General features: G+C 54.0%; 1 protein-coding gene across 6 annotated transcripts; it reads left to right on the top strand.

Moving 5' to 3' along the window:
• Positions 1–76: 76 nt before the first annotated feature.
• PEX11G (peroxisomal biogenesis factor 11 gamma) lies at positions 77–13,151 on the top strand. 6 transcript variants are annotated; one of them, XM_079115955.1, is made up of 7 exons: positions 77–219; positions 926–1,083; positions 4,117–4,270; positions 8,702–8,890; positions 10,299–10,477; positions 12,011–12,073; positions 12,530–13,151. In XM_079115955.1, exons 3-7 carry the CDS (start codon positions 4,157–4,159, stop codon positions 12,762–12,764), a joined length of 780 nt encoding a protein of 259 aa, XP_078972081.1. In that variant the 5' UTR covers positions 77–219; positions 926–1,083; positions 4,117–4,156; the 3' UTR covers positions 12,765–13,151. The 6 variants fall into 6 exon arrangements, with proteins under 6 accessions (XP_078972081.1, XP_078972085.1, XP_078972082.1 ...); XM_079115959.1 differs by lacking the exon at positions 8,702–8,890; XM_079115956.1 differs by lacking the exons at positions 77–219; positions 926–1,083 and adding an exon at positions 3,304–3,629.
• The last annotated feature ends 842 nt before the right edge of the window (positions 13,152–13,993 follow it).

The raw sequence follows: 13,993 nt of genomic DNA, 5'->3' as shown, positions 1-13,993 counted from the left end.
CAGTTCAGGATTGCAGTTTTAAGCAGGGTGATCAGGGAACATGTCCCTGAGGTGACTGTTAGTGAACTACCTGACAGCTGGAAAAGAGAAACTTGAGTATCAAGGGGGAGCAGCATCCCAGGCAGAGGGAACAGAAAGTGCAAAAGCCCAGAGACACATGTAATATGAGTGAATGGAAGCACCAGAGACATGAGATTGGCGAGGTCCTGCAAGACCCTGGTGAGAACCTCATTTTCTCAGTATGAAGTTGGAGTCATGGTAGTAGGGTTTAGAGCAGAGGAGGGTAGCTATTATGGGGAACAATGTCCATCCACAGCCAGTATGTGTGGAATGTTCACTTTGCATCCATTTTTATCCGGTGGACTCAGTGAGGTGGGTTTTAGCCTTTGCTTCACATCTGACATTGAGACTCAGGGAGGTGGCCGTTTGCTTAGGATTTGAACCCAGGGCTGATTCTGATTCTAGAACCGAAACAACTAACCACTGCATTCTACATGTGTCTGACATGTCTTCTCACCCTCAGCCACAATGGCCCGGCTTCTCTTCTCCTTCCCACCTGGAGGCCCACCTCTGGCCTGTCGGACCCAGCCCCACAGCCCTGTCACGGTCTCCTGTCTCTGCCACAGCCTTGCTCGCTGCGCTTGCGGTCTGCAGTCGCCCGCCCTCCCGGCTCCTCATCTTCTGTCTCTCTAGACACCTTCCCCTTCCCTCCCTTCTCTGACCTTCCACTTCAGACTCGCAGCCCCTCCACTCAGCCACCTGGGGCTTTCTTGTCTTTCTAAAATAGTTTATGGGAGAATCTGACAACTGGCTGGATTGCGGGCCAGGTAGTTTTGAGTTTCCTTCCACGTAGGGACAGGGACAAGGACAGAGACCTACCTCAAGAGACGACATGGGGACTAACGAATCCTGAACTTTGCAACAGGCGGGACTCTTGGACTCCCTCTGTCCCAGATCTTCCAGCGGACACTCACGTGGTCCTTCCAAGGACTTCATCCAACTGTGGTCCTGTTCAGCCCATTGTGACCAAGAGCTTCCCCAGAAGATGCTGTCACAATGGTCCTCTAGCACCCCTGGAGGCAGGTGAGCGTATCTGGTTTTCAAGCCGTCTTCCTGACTTCTTGGAGCCTCAGTTTTGTCATTTGGAGAATGGGACTGAGGTTGATAATGGCCAGTGAGGATCGCATTAAACAGGCTGCTGGGAGCAGCTCCTCGCCTCCTGACACTCCCACACGGGATGGGCCCATCTCCCCTGGTTTCTGCATCCATTAACATCATCCCAGGGCTCACAGACCTGGAGGTGCACTTTAAAGGGATCAGCTTGCCCCACCACCAAAGACCACCAGGCACACACTCAAGGCTGGCTTAATTCAGGCTGTGAGTGGTTCCAGCAGGTGCCTGCAGGTGAGAATGCTCGTAAGAGGATTCGGGCTGCGTGAGGTGTTTGGGGGAGAGTTTAAGGAAGCAGGACTTGGTTCTGTGCTGGATACATTTATTGGTTGGACTTTTTTTTTTTTTTTTTTCCTTTTTTTAAGTGGTGCTGGGGCTGGAACCCAGGGCCTCACACATGCTAGGCAAGTGCTGTACCACTGAGCTGCACCCCAATACCAGTGGCTGGAAATTTTGCTTTTTTTTTTTTTTTTTTTTTTAACACAATCAGACAAATAAAAATAACAACAAACAACAGGATAACAATATTGTACTGTATAGTTCAAAGTTGCTAAGAGGATCGATTTTATTTCTTTATCTTGCTGGGCAGGGGGTCCTATGGGATGGACCAGATACTCTTCCACTGAGCTACACCACCAGCCAAAGAGAGTAGATTTTAAATGTTTTCACCACAAAAACTGTGTGAGGTGATGCATATGTTAATTAGCTTGATGTAGTCGTTCCACATCTTGCTGTATTGCTATAAACATATACAATGTACAAAACCCCTTTGGTACATGCCTGTAGACCCAGCATTAAAGAGGCTGGGGTTGTGGCTCAGTGGTGGAGCGCTTGCCTAGCATGTGTGAGGCACTGGGTTTGATTCTCAGCACCTCATATAAATAAATGAATAAAATAAAGGTCTCTCAATATCTAAAAAAAGGCTGAAGCAGGAGGATCACTTGAACCTAGGAGTTCAAGGCCAGCCTGAGTAATATAGTGAGACCCTATATCTAAAACTTAAAAAAAAAATTAGTGTGTTAAAAAGTACAAAAGGGAGGGCTGGGGATGTAGCTCAGTTGGTAGAGTGCTTGCCTCGCAAGTACAAGGCCCTGGGTTCAATCTCCAGCACTGCAAAAAAAAAAAAAAAAAAAAAATACAAAAGGGGCCAGGAGCTGTGATCCATGCCTGTCATCCCATTGGTTGGGGAGGCTGAGGCAGGAAGATTGCAAGTTCAAAGCCAGCCTCAACAACTTAGTGAGAACCTATCTCAAAAGGACCGTGGATGTTCAGAGCACCCCTGAGTTCAGTCCCCAGTACTGAGGGAGAAAATACACAGGAGAGGCAAGAGAGATTTGGGAAATGATACAAATGTTCAAATTTTGACTGTTATGGTAGATTGTATGACTGTATACACTTGTTGAAACTCATTAAACCACATTCTTAAAATGGTGCATTTTATTGTATATAAATTATACTTCAATAAAACTGACTGAAAATTTTCTTTTTCTTTTGATACTGGGGATTGAACCCAGGGGTGCTTAACCACGGAACCACACAGCCCTTTTTTATATTTTATTTAAAGACAGGGTCTCGCTGAGTTGCTTAGGGCCTTGCTAAATTGTTGAGGCTGGTTTTGAACTCCTGATCCTCCTGCCTCAGCCTCCCGAGTCGCTGGGATTACAGGCATGTGCCATCATGCCCAGCTGACTGAAAAATTGAAGAAAAAGAAAAAGAAAGAAAAAGAAATAAAGATGTAAGATTGGCCCAGTTGTCAATGCCTCAGCTCACCAGCTGAATGGCTCCTTCCACTATATTCAAGCTCATCATCATTTTGTCTCCTGGGTTGAGGTTCAAACACCTGCGGCCAGCTCCGGCCCAGTCACCGGCTTTGGTCCAGCCAGGCAGATGCAATTCAGATTTCGATCTTGTCCTGCTGCCTGCTGGGAAAAGGAGGATCTGGAAGGCAGATTCTGGATGCTAATAGGAAGCCAGGGATTGAGGTCATTCTATTATTATCTTAATCGTTTTCAGGAAGAAGTTGGAGGAATGCAGCAAGACTAAATCTGCGATGGGTGACGGATTATCAAGGCTCCTCTCAGCGGGCGTGGGGGGTGGTGTCTGCCATCCTTGTTCCTGCTTTGCGTGTTCAGATGGAATGGCTGAGCAGGCTTGCTTTGTCCTGCCCTCTGGGGTCACAGGGCGGCCTTGTCTGATGCTGGCATTCCATGGGATTGTTTATGTTGAGCAGGAGGAGGTTGGCTGGGGCCCAGCTGTGACTGCCAGACCAGTGCCTAGCAACACCAAGGCCAGCTGTGAAGGCCAGGCCAACTCCAGTCTCTTTCTCCAAGGTCAAATGCAGCTCTAACCAGATGGCGGGTGCTGGGAGGGCTGGGCAGTGCCTGCAGGGCTCACCGCTGTGTCTTGGGTGCCCGCAACAGGGCCTGACACCCGGTGGCTGCCCAGAGAAATGCACTGAGGTATCCCAAGGTCGTGGGGGACTGTGCAGGCTTGAAAGAAAGGATCCCCCAATTATGTGGCCGCAGACTGTGGCCAGGGGCCTCTTCCTTCTGCATGCTCCACCTTGGCTTGGCTCTTTTCTGCTGCAGAAGGAGGGAACCCAATTGGAGGAGGACGGTGCACACAGACCCCTGCACTCAAGTCTTCCTGGGGCCTGGCATTGGTTGGATGTGGGAGTGAAAATTTGCTCGCGGGGCTGGCCAAGGTGTGGCTCAATGGTGGAGCTCTTGTGCATGAGCCAGGCCTGGCATACTGCAAAAAAAATTGCTTGGGATGTTGTGGGAGATCAGGGTCTTAGGTGAGCAAGAACGGGGGCTGCTGGAGGAGAGGGCTTGGGCCGGGAGGAGAGAGATGGGCTCCGGGCTTCTTTTCTTTTGGAAGGGTGCTGGGGATTGGACTGGGCTGGACCCTCGCCTGCAACCCAATCTCCACGTTTTGACCACTTAGGTTCTGGCCAGGCCGAGAGGTTAGCACTGGGTTGTGCTGAATGAGCTCACGCGAGGAGTGGGGACGCAGCCCTGTGGAGTGGCGTTTAGATGACGGCCCAAACACTTCTGATGGGACATTCACTCGAGTCAGGCCCCTGCCCGCTCGAGGCATGGTGAGTTCCCACCATGTCCCCTGTCCTCGGGAGTAGGTGAGTTCGCCCCGACCACGTGGCGCGTAAGAGGGCCTCGGTCGGGGAGCTGAGCCCCGCAAGCAAGGCCGCTTGTGAAGAGCCATGACCACCACTGCCCCGGAGGAGTTCCCATTCTGCTGAGAAGACAGGCAACCGGGAAAGCAGGCAAACCTCGTGGGTGGCTGTTGAGAGCTGCCGTGGTCTGGGAACCGCTGGCACCCGCCAGGGCCCACCCTGGAGGAAGGCTCGGCGGGCAGTGTGGCGCTCTCGGGGCTGGTGGGACCTTCGGGAGGTGGGGCTGGGGGCCTCCGGCATGTCCTCTGAAGGTGGTTCTGCTGAGAGGGCTGTCGTGGAAGGTGCAGGCCTGGCGCCTCCCGTCCTGCCGCTCCTGCTTGCCATGGAGTCGCTTGCTGCTGCACGTGCTCCAGCGAGGCCGTCACCGTGACGTGACGTCACTGAGAACAGGGCTGAGGCCAGTGCCTCACCTGAACCTCCAACACCAAAAACCCTCCTCTGTGCCAGCTGTTCCACTATCGGAATGCGGATGACTAATCCAATACGCTAGGTGCTGAGAAGAATGGCAGCAGGAAGCGCCCGCGAGGGTGTCATCGTGGAGCGCTCATGGGCAAATGATATCCAAGGGGACATTCAGAGGAGGTTAGCATGGGAGCCAGGCAGGTATCCGGAGGAAGAACATTCTGGGCAAAGGGAACAGCGGTGCAGAGTCCTGCGGCAGGAACGTGCTGTCACTTCAAGGAACAGGAGGAAAGTGAAAGGCAGTGGGAGGAAAATAATAGAATTTGAAGTTGGGGAACCACTTCATGCCGACTATGTTGGTTTTAGTAATTAAAAAAAAAAAAAAGAATGTTGCAAGGATGTGGAGAGGCGGGAACCCTGGTGCACTCCTGGTGACATAAAATGGTGCACTCACATCCCGAAGATCGGTAGTTCTTCAAAAAGTTATGCCTGTCATCCCAGGAGGCTGAGGCAGGAGAATCACAAGTTTGAGGCCAGCCTCAGCATCTTAGCAAGGCCCTCGGCAACTTAGTGAAACTCTGTCTCAAAATAAAAAGGACTGGGGATGTAGTCCAGTGGTACAGCTCTCCTGGGATCCATCCCAGCACCACGCACACACACACAAATTATCAAGTGACCCAACAAGTCCACTCTATAGGTATACATCCCAAGGAATTGAAAGCAAGGAGTCAAGCAAATACATGTCAAGAATGTCCACAGCAACTCCATTCATAATGGCCAAAAGGTGGAACCAGCCCACATGTTCATCAATGATGAATGCATAAGCAAAATGTGGTCTAACCATCCAATGGATTATTATTCAGTCACACAAAGGAGTGAAACTCTGGAACATGCTACAGCGTAGGTGAACCTCAAAAACGTTATGCTTAGGGAAAGAAGCAGTACACAAATGATCACTGTGTTAGGCAGCTTTCCATTATGGCAACAAGACACTTGAGATAATCAACTTGTGAAGAGGAAAAGGTTTCTTTTGGCTTATGGTTTCAGTTCATGATTGTTTGGCCCATTGCTCTGGGTGACATAGCAGATCATGGTGGGAGCAGGTGGCAGAGGAAGACTGTCCACCTAATGGAGGCCAGGAAGTGAAAAGCGTGAGAGGAAGGGAGGGTTCTAATATTCCCTTCCAGGGCATGCCTCCAATGACCTAATTTAGGCCCCGCCTCTTAAAGGTTCCACCACCTCCCAAATAGTGCCACAGGCTGGTGACTAAACCCTTGACACATAAGCCTTTGGGGACACCTCTCCAAACCATAGCAGTCACAAATTGCACGATTCCATTTATATGAAATATCAAGAATAGGTAATACATACAGGGAAAGCTGAGTAGTGGTTGCAAGGGATCAGGGACTACAGTGCAGAACTAAAAAAATAACCTTCCTTCTGTCCTTGGTTCTAAGCTGAGATGGACCCTTAAAACCAAAGAATCAACAAGAGGGAAGCAACATACATTAACACATGTATGTCATGTATACATGGGCGACACCCAGAAAAATGCTATTCTCAAGAGGTAGGTTGGAACCCTGGCTCATAAGGCATCTACAACGAGGAAGAGGGAATTTTTAGAGAAGTGACAAGACAAGGGAGAAGGACTTGGAGTCTCTGGTAGTGGCAAATTGTGGGTAGGAAGATAAATGGCAGTTAAAGGATAGTTAGCAAGGTTTGTTAAATAGATTCCTCTGGTGCGGAAGGACCCAAAGGTGTCTCTAGTGATCAACGTTTGTCCTTCCTGGTAGCGGGGGAGGACACCTTTGTAAATTTATCTTCCTTTCAAGCAAATAGTGGGAGGCCAGAGAGCTTTTCCTGTGTGCTTTTTCCTAACTGCCTTTAGCTCAAAAGAACCCTTATGCCAAGGTGGCGTATCTTGGGGTGGCATGTTCTGGTTTCCTATGAAGGTCTCCTTTGGAACTGACGAAACTTTGAAACTAGTGAGGGGTGGGTGGGGACACAACCTGACAATGTACTAAATGGCACTAGGTTATCCATTTTAAAATGGTGGCCTTTACATTATGCGAACTCTACCTCAATAAGAAACAATGAAAGGAAATGGGCGTCCACTTTTTTGAAAAATCTTTGGTGAGCTAATCCAGGCATCTTGCACCAAATTCAAAAGCTTCAAAACAGTATAAAGCTGAAAACCTAAATCTTTTCCCCAGTCACGGCAGTTTCCTTCCTGGAGCAACTCTGGTTACTAGATTATTGTCTAGTCTAGAATGATCTGCGCTTTTCCTTAACTTCTGAAAATAACTCATGATATTACAAGAGCCATTTATGCTCACTGCAGACAAACACGCAACAGAAGACGGGTGGAGCAGAAGAGTTCGGAAGAGAAGTCCCTCCTCGGGATGGTCCCACATCTGGACAGTATCTGACTGCAGTTGTCCCTGGGTTGCTTGGTAACCGGTTAACTTTGCAACACTTTGCGAGTGGGCAGTTGTCTAGTCGCCATTGGGCAAATTACAGCAAGCTGGCTCATCCTGGGTTCATCGGCCCGGGCAGCGCACACGTGGCCGCCTAACTTTTTGTAAAGTCGGCTCCTCAGTGCAGCGGACAAAAGTCCGTCTCAGGGACAAAGGGCAGCGGCCGCGCCTGCGCAGATTGCGCGCGGGCCCTCGGCAGCTCCCCGGGGCGCGGTCTAGCCCCGCCCTCTGGCGCAGCGCGCTGACGTCGCGGTGACGCCACGGCGGAGTTGCCATGGCGGCCCTGAACGGTCTGGCGTCGGCGCTGGAGTCTTACAGGGGCCGCGACCGCCTGGTGAGGCTGGGGCCGAGTGGGGCCGGAGGCCTGGAGTTCGGTCGAAGTTCAGAGAAGGGGAAACAGGCCAAAGCGGGAACAGGGTCGCTCAGATCGTTCACTGCAGAGGCCCTGTCTGAGCCAGACCCAAACTCGTCCCCTCCGGTTGGACATATAGGTTGTTCCTGGCAACCCGACTGACCCAGTCTCCTCGTGTGGACCCTTAGATCTGATCTGGCCACCGAAGTTAGTTCCTGGGTTGTACTGAACAGTTTTTTTATGGGGATTTAGGATGTCATCAGGATTTAAATCCCTCTGTCTGGATTTTTAGGTTCCAACTAAATCTCTCTAGTTGGGCATTAAGGTTGTTCCATCCAAGTCCCTTAGGTTGAACTCCTGGCTTGTCTTGACCAGTCCCTTAAAGGTAGACATTAGGTTGTACAGGAGGCCGGTGCTTACTCGTAGCAGGGCAGTTAGGTTCCAACCAAATCCCCTATGGCTGAACAGTCAGGTTTTAACGCCTCCTAAGTTGGACAATAAATAGCAGTGTTTCGCCATTACACCTGGGCTGAAAAAGAATTACAGGTAAAATAATACGTAAAACAACAGAACTAGCAGTTTCTGAGACGCAGGTGAATTACAGATACAGGGGTGACGAACCTGATCTCCTTGTGACCCTCCAGATCACCTACTGGATGGGCTCCTTGCCACTAAAGTAATTCAAACACATTACTGTCCTGTTCACTGGGTTGGGACAGGCCACTTGCTCCCAGCCTGCGGCCCAGCTAAGGGCTTTCCCAGCCAGGTAGATGCCAGTGTATGTTCCAACCTCATCCTCCTCTGGCCTGCTGGGAAGGAGGACCCAGGAGGTGGGAAGTAGTTTTGTTTTCTTTGTCCCCATTACCACTGTCTCCAAAGGGTGTGCTCATCAGTGCCATGAGCCAGGGCCCTTGTTAGCTCTCCTTTTGGGCCATTGTCCGGTGTTTTTCCATTTGTCCTGCCTGCTGGTACCTTTTCAGGCGGAGCTTTCGTTGGACGCTTGTTGGTTTCGTCTGCTCATTGGGTCCTGCAGGGGCAACGGCCAGGCGGGTTGCTCCAGCTCAGTTCAGGAGCAGGGCCATGCTGATCGCTTCTGGTTTCCCACAGATCCGAACGCTGGGGTACTGCTGCCAGCTGGTTGGCGGGGTCCTGATGGAACAGTGTCCTGCCAGGTCTGAAGTGGGCACACGCCTGCTAGCCGTGTCGGCCCAGCTCAGCCACTGCAGGACTGTCCTGAGACTCTTTGACGACCTGGCCATGTTTGTCTACACTAAGCAGTACGGCCTGGGGTCAGAGGTAATGTTCAGGGTCTGTAGGGAGGGCCCCACCCCTGGCCCCACCCTTGGGAAGCCTGTGGCCCTGGGCTCTGTTGGTGTTTTATGGATTTGTCCCAAAGGGCTCCCTGTTGGACAGTTTATTATCTTTTAAATTTTGCTTTCTATTTGGAGACGATCAGATGTTCTCATGTTAATTTAAATTTTATTATTTTTATTTCTTTGCTGTGCTGGGGTTGGAACCCAGGGCCTCACACTTGCTAGGCAGGAGCTCTTCCACAGAGCTACATCCCCAGCCCTTGATTTAAAATTCAAAAATAAAGCTTGCTTGTCTGTGTAATCGGGAATGCATAATCCGCCCTGCTCTCTGGCCTCCAGCGTCCTCCTCAGAGGAGTTTGGTCAGCTCCGTTTCCCCGGTGGGATCTCCTGTACCTGCGCAGGTGCAAGTGCCTTGTTGGTAGTTAACCATTTACTGTGTCCCACTGCTTACTGTGTCCACTGAACAGTGCAACCTGGAGGTCATTGCTGATCCCTCCACACAAAGCTCTTGTTTTCTTCATGGCCACCTGGTATCCTCTGTGCATCTGCTGCTTCTGTGTTGAGCTCCTCTTGGCTAGGCGCACACCGGTAGTTGCTCTGGACTTGGGCGCAGAGGTGCTGGCGTTGGAGCGCAGCACTCAAGGCCCTGGGTTCAAACCCTTGCACTGCAAACGAACAAAACCGAAAAGCACAAGCACTTGGGGTGGGTGGCCCAGGCCTTGTGAGGACCGCGTGCTCTGTGGACTCGTGTTTCATCGGCCAGGGGCGAGGGGGTGAGCAGCTTAACCTAAGTGCCTCCATGCACAGTCTGTGGCGTGAGGTGCTGAGCGCTGGGGCTTGGGGGAGTGACACAAGCCTTGCACTGTTGCTCGGGCATGCAGCTGGCGTTCCTGCCCTGCTGCACCACCCTGCTTTCCCTGGCCCCCGCCCAGGGTCCTGCATCAGAGAGCCTCACCCGAGCTGTGTGCAGGAACTGGAAGCCTCCAGGAAGGCAGGTTGCTGCAGGTGTCCCCACTTGGCCGTACATGAGAATCCCTGAGGAACAGAAATGTAGACATGTGCATGTCCCGAGCTGGGCATCCCCTGCCATAGAGGCACAATCCTTAGGGCTGGCCTTGGGCCTGGGCTCTTTAAGCTCCCTGGGGGTTCCACTGCCCAGCTGGTCTAAGACCTGCTGCTCCATGCAGTGGGCGTGGGGAGCAGAAACGAGCCCTGGGGGACCCCCGGCCCAGCAGCCTTCCTCACCTGCAGCACCTGGCCATTGGCAGCCTGCGGGGCCTGGGCATGACCCTGGGACTGTGGGGAGAAATCTTGCCACCAGCTGGCTTGGCCACGGGCCTGAAGTGTGTGTGTAGGTCTGACTGCAGGCCCTGCGTCCCCGGCCCTGCAGGAGGAGGACGTCTTTGTCCGCTGGATGTCTGTCCTGGGCAACATAGCTGACCAGCTCTACTATCCATGTGAGCACATGGCCTGGGCTGCCGACGCCAAGGTCCTCCACGCGGACTCTGCCAGGTGGTGGACACTGAGCACGGCCCTCTGGGGCCTCTCCCTGCTCTTGGGGGTTGCCAGGTAAGTGACATCAGCCAGAGGGAGCACCTGAGGGCCCTGGCCATGACTCCGCAGAGCACCGTAGGCCCGAGGGGCGCTGGTCTTCACCTCTTGAGCCCCTCTGTTGCCTCTTGCCCTTTGTTGCCACCCTGCTGTGCCTGTTTCTGATAATTGCCGTAATGAAGGACCACACACTTGGCAGCTTTAAACAGAGACTTATTTTTTCTCAGTTGTACAGTTAGAAGGTCATGTTACGTTACAGCTCTGGAAATCTGAAATAGGACTCGCCTGGCTCAGATCAAGGCATCAGCAGGGCTGGTCCCTCCGGAGACTCCGTGGGAGAATCCACGTCCCACCTTCTCCAGCTTCTGGAGGCACCTGCAGCCCTTGGCTGGTGGCCCCTCCATCTTCAGGGCCAGCAGCAGTGTCTTCTAGCATCTCTCTGATCCTGACCCTCCTGCCTCCCTTTTGTGAGGACCCTGTGGTGTAGCTGGGCCCCTTGGATATCTAGGATGATGCCCCACCTTAGGGTCCTTAATCCTACCTGCAGAGTCACACGTTCACATGTTCTGGGGACATGTTGGGGAAAGGGCCCTGATTCTGCCAACTGAATCCCTGAAGGAGAAGGAACTGGAGAGAGCAGACAGCATGGTGACCTCTCCTTGGTCGCTGACTCCTGCTTGCCTTGTCAGCAGAATCCCCAGAGGAGAGAGCCAGTTGTTTCCTGACTGGCTTTGTGCTTCTGAAAGCTGTCCGGTTTCTAGAACTTTACTGTAATGGTTTCCTCCCAAATGTTTTCCTCTGTAAATTTGCTGAGCCGGTTTGTTCAAAATCCGCTGGCCCAGAGAAGACGTGGAGGAGCAGGGTCCTCCAGTCCCCATGTTTGATGGTGGCTGAGAAACCCTCTCGGATCCCCGGAGTGAGGTGGGGCCACCCCTAACCTGGTGAAGGGAGGCAGAACCTTCTTGGCTCTGGGGAGAGTTTGCGTCTGCTGTCCCTTGTCCCAGGGTGAGGCTCTGACTTCAGGTAGTTCCCGCTCATCGCCAGTGCCCTGATGACGTGCTCATCATCGACAGTCTAGAAACCAGATGGACCCCAAAGGAGGCCCCAGTGCCTCCGCTCGGGTGGCTCCTCCCAGCCTCTGTCTTCATGCTCAGCACTCGACCGTCTCCTCACGTCCAGTTAGGTGGCAGTAGCTCATTGACCTCAGAGGTCTCCTCGAGGTCTCTGTTGGTGCAGCTGCCCCCTCTCTCCCCGTGTGCTCAGACTCCTGGGCAGGCCCCTGGGCTGGGCTCTGGCTGTGGCTCAGAGGGGCCTTGGCTCACAGCCTCTTGTCCCAGGGCAGGTCTGTGGTGTGGCCCGGGCAGCGTGGGGCTGTGTGATCAGTCCAGGGGCCTCTGAGGCACTGCCCCGTGCAGAGCTCTGCCCAGGAGGTACAGGACCTTTGGTGGCAGTGAAAGGGAAGACCGCTTGTCCCAGAGCGCAGCAGGTGGGAAGGAGCCTGTGGCTGCAGGAACAGGCGGCAGAGGCTCCCCCGCTGTCTCTGGGTTACAGGTCCCTATGGACGGTGCTGAGGCTGAGGCAGAGGCTGCGGAGCCCCGTGGCCAACCTTACCAGGTACATCTGGGCCTTGCCCTGGAGGTGCCTGCTGGCTCTAGTGACCAGTCACCCCCTCCCTAGCCCTGCGTGTGTGGGGGTCACAGGGCCTCACCTTGGCCCCTGGGTGGGAAGGTGGTACCTTTTACAGGTGGGGAAGCTGAGGGCTGGGTGCTCAAGGCCACACCCCTGGCTGGATGAGGCAGGCATTTTCCAAGGACAGTCGCCACTGTCACTGTGTGTCCTCCTACACCCCACAGCCCCCATTCCACCTCGCCCCATCTTCCAGGGAGTCTGGGGGGATGGAGTGTGCGTTTCAGGCTGGGGCTCCCTGTGGGGCTGAGTTGGGGGTGCAGTCCCTGTGGGAGGGTCAGGATGGCCACCGGGCCACCAGCCCTTCCCTCTGCCTCTGAGGCTCAAGCTGGTGGCGGGTGGGGACAGGTGGTGCAGGCTGTGAGTGCCTGCTCTGCTCCACAGCCGGCTGCCCCAGAGCAAGCAGAGGGCCCTTGAGGCACGGATGCAGTCGGAGGTGCTGACGCTCCTCAGCAACCTGGCCGACTTGGCCAACGCTGTGCACTGGCTGCCACCAGGTGTCCTGTGGGCTGGCCGCTTTCCCCCGTGGCTGGTGGGCCTCCTGGGCACCACCTCCTCCCTGCTCAGCATCTACCAGGCGGTCCAGGCTAGTGGCCAGCCCGAGGCTGCCAGCCCCTGACCTGGCGTGAGAAGCAGGCGGATGCGGCTGGACCCAATGGAGGCCCCTTCCCTCAGGGCGGAATCACCAGGCCAGGAGGTGCGTCTTTAGTTGAGCAGCCCTGGCGCCAGTGCATAGGCAGGGAGGGAAGAGGGGCTGGCGTGGGAACTCCCAACCCCAGCCAGGGCCTCGGTGGGGAAAGCTCTTCTCTGAGGGCCGAACGGGGAAGCCCCCAGGACTCCCAACCATGGTGGAGCTTGGAAGGGCCCTGCGTGGGCCTCTGCAGAGCCTTCCGTCTGCTGGCCACGTCCTGCGTCTGAATGAGAGAAGCAGGAGCAACACGTGCCGCGCTTCCAGTGGGACTTGGGAAAGCTGGAATGAGAATCAATTAAATATCCTGGAGCTGGTGCCCAGTTCAAGTGTGAGATGATTACGCTGACAGCTCGGGGCCCTGCGTCCTCGGCTCACACCACTGACTTGCTCACCCGAGCACGCAGCCCACCTTCTAGGATGCTCTTGGCCCTGCAGCCTCTCTCCGCCTGAGTAAGTGCTGCCCACCGACCCAGCTGCCACGGGCCCTGGGAGTGGGGTGCTGCTTCCTGCCAGACCACGCCCGCGCCACATCTTCCTCCTGCTCTGTGGCCAAGGTGACTTACACTTAACTCATGCCACGTGTGCTAGACCCACAGCCGCTGAGGTCCACTTGGGCCCTCCTGTGCATTTTGTGGGCTCTGAGCTGGGACCAGGCTACGTGTGCTGGTGCCTGGAGACTTGTGACGGTCCTAAGTGCCACGTCATGGCAAATGTGGTAGGCTGAGGCACGTTTGTTCTCTAGTCCATCCCATGTGGGTGGGTGCGTGTCTGCCTGGCCCTCAGCACAGGCCCCCTCCCAGCTCCCACGTGAGCCGAGAAGGAAAGCCAGGCCTAGGGACCACAAGGGGTGCGGCACAGGGCAGGCAGGTGCTCCCAAAAAGAGGCCCCTGGCCACCCCCGAGCGACTCAGTGGCTCTTTGTTTTTTTTTTTTTTTTTTTTTTTTTTTTGTTTTTTTGTAGTTGTAGACGGACAGAATGTCTTTATTTAATGTGGTGCTAAGGATGGAACCCAGTGCTCACATGCTAGGCACGTGCTCTGCCACGGAGCTGCGACCTCAGCCTCTTTATGGTCTTTAGTGTTTTCTTTTCTGTTTGTGTTGAGGATGGGATGCAGAGTCTGGCGCTGAGCCCACATCCTGCCATCAGGCCACCCAGCC

This window comes from Sciurus vulgaris (genome assembly GCF_902686455.1).
Source record: "Sciurus vulgaris genome assembly, chromosome: 16".
In the NCBI taxonomy this organism is placed as follows: Eukaryota; Metazoa; Chordata; class Mammalia; order Rodentia; family Sciuridae; genus Sciurus; species Sciurus vulgaris.
This window is presented reverse-complemented; position numbering and strand designations above follow the sequence as displayed.

Excerpts from the sequence above, each read along its gene's own strand:
- PEX11G (XM_079115955.1), top strand. The coding sequence starts at position 4,157 with ATGAGCTCACGCGAGGAGTGGGGACGCAGCCCTGTGGAGTGGCGTTTA. Across the intron at positions 8,891-10,298 it reads AGTACGGCCTGGGGTCAGAG|GAGGAGGACGTCTTTGTCCG; the intron begins GTAATGTTCAGG and ends CCGGCCCTGCAG. Across the intron at positions 12,074-12,529 it reads CCCGTGGCCAACCTTACCAG|CCGGCTGCCCCAGAGCAAGC; the intron begins GTACATCTGGGC and ends TCTGCTCCACAG.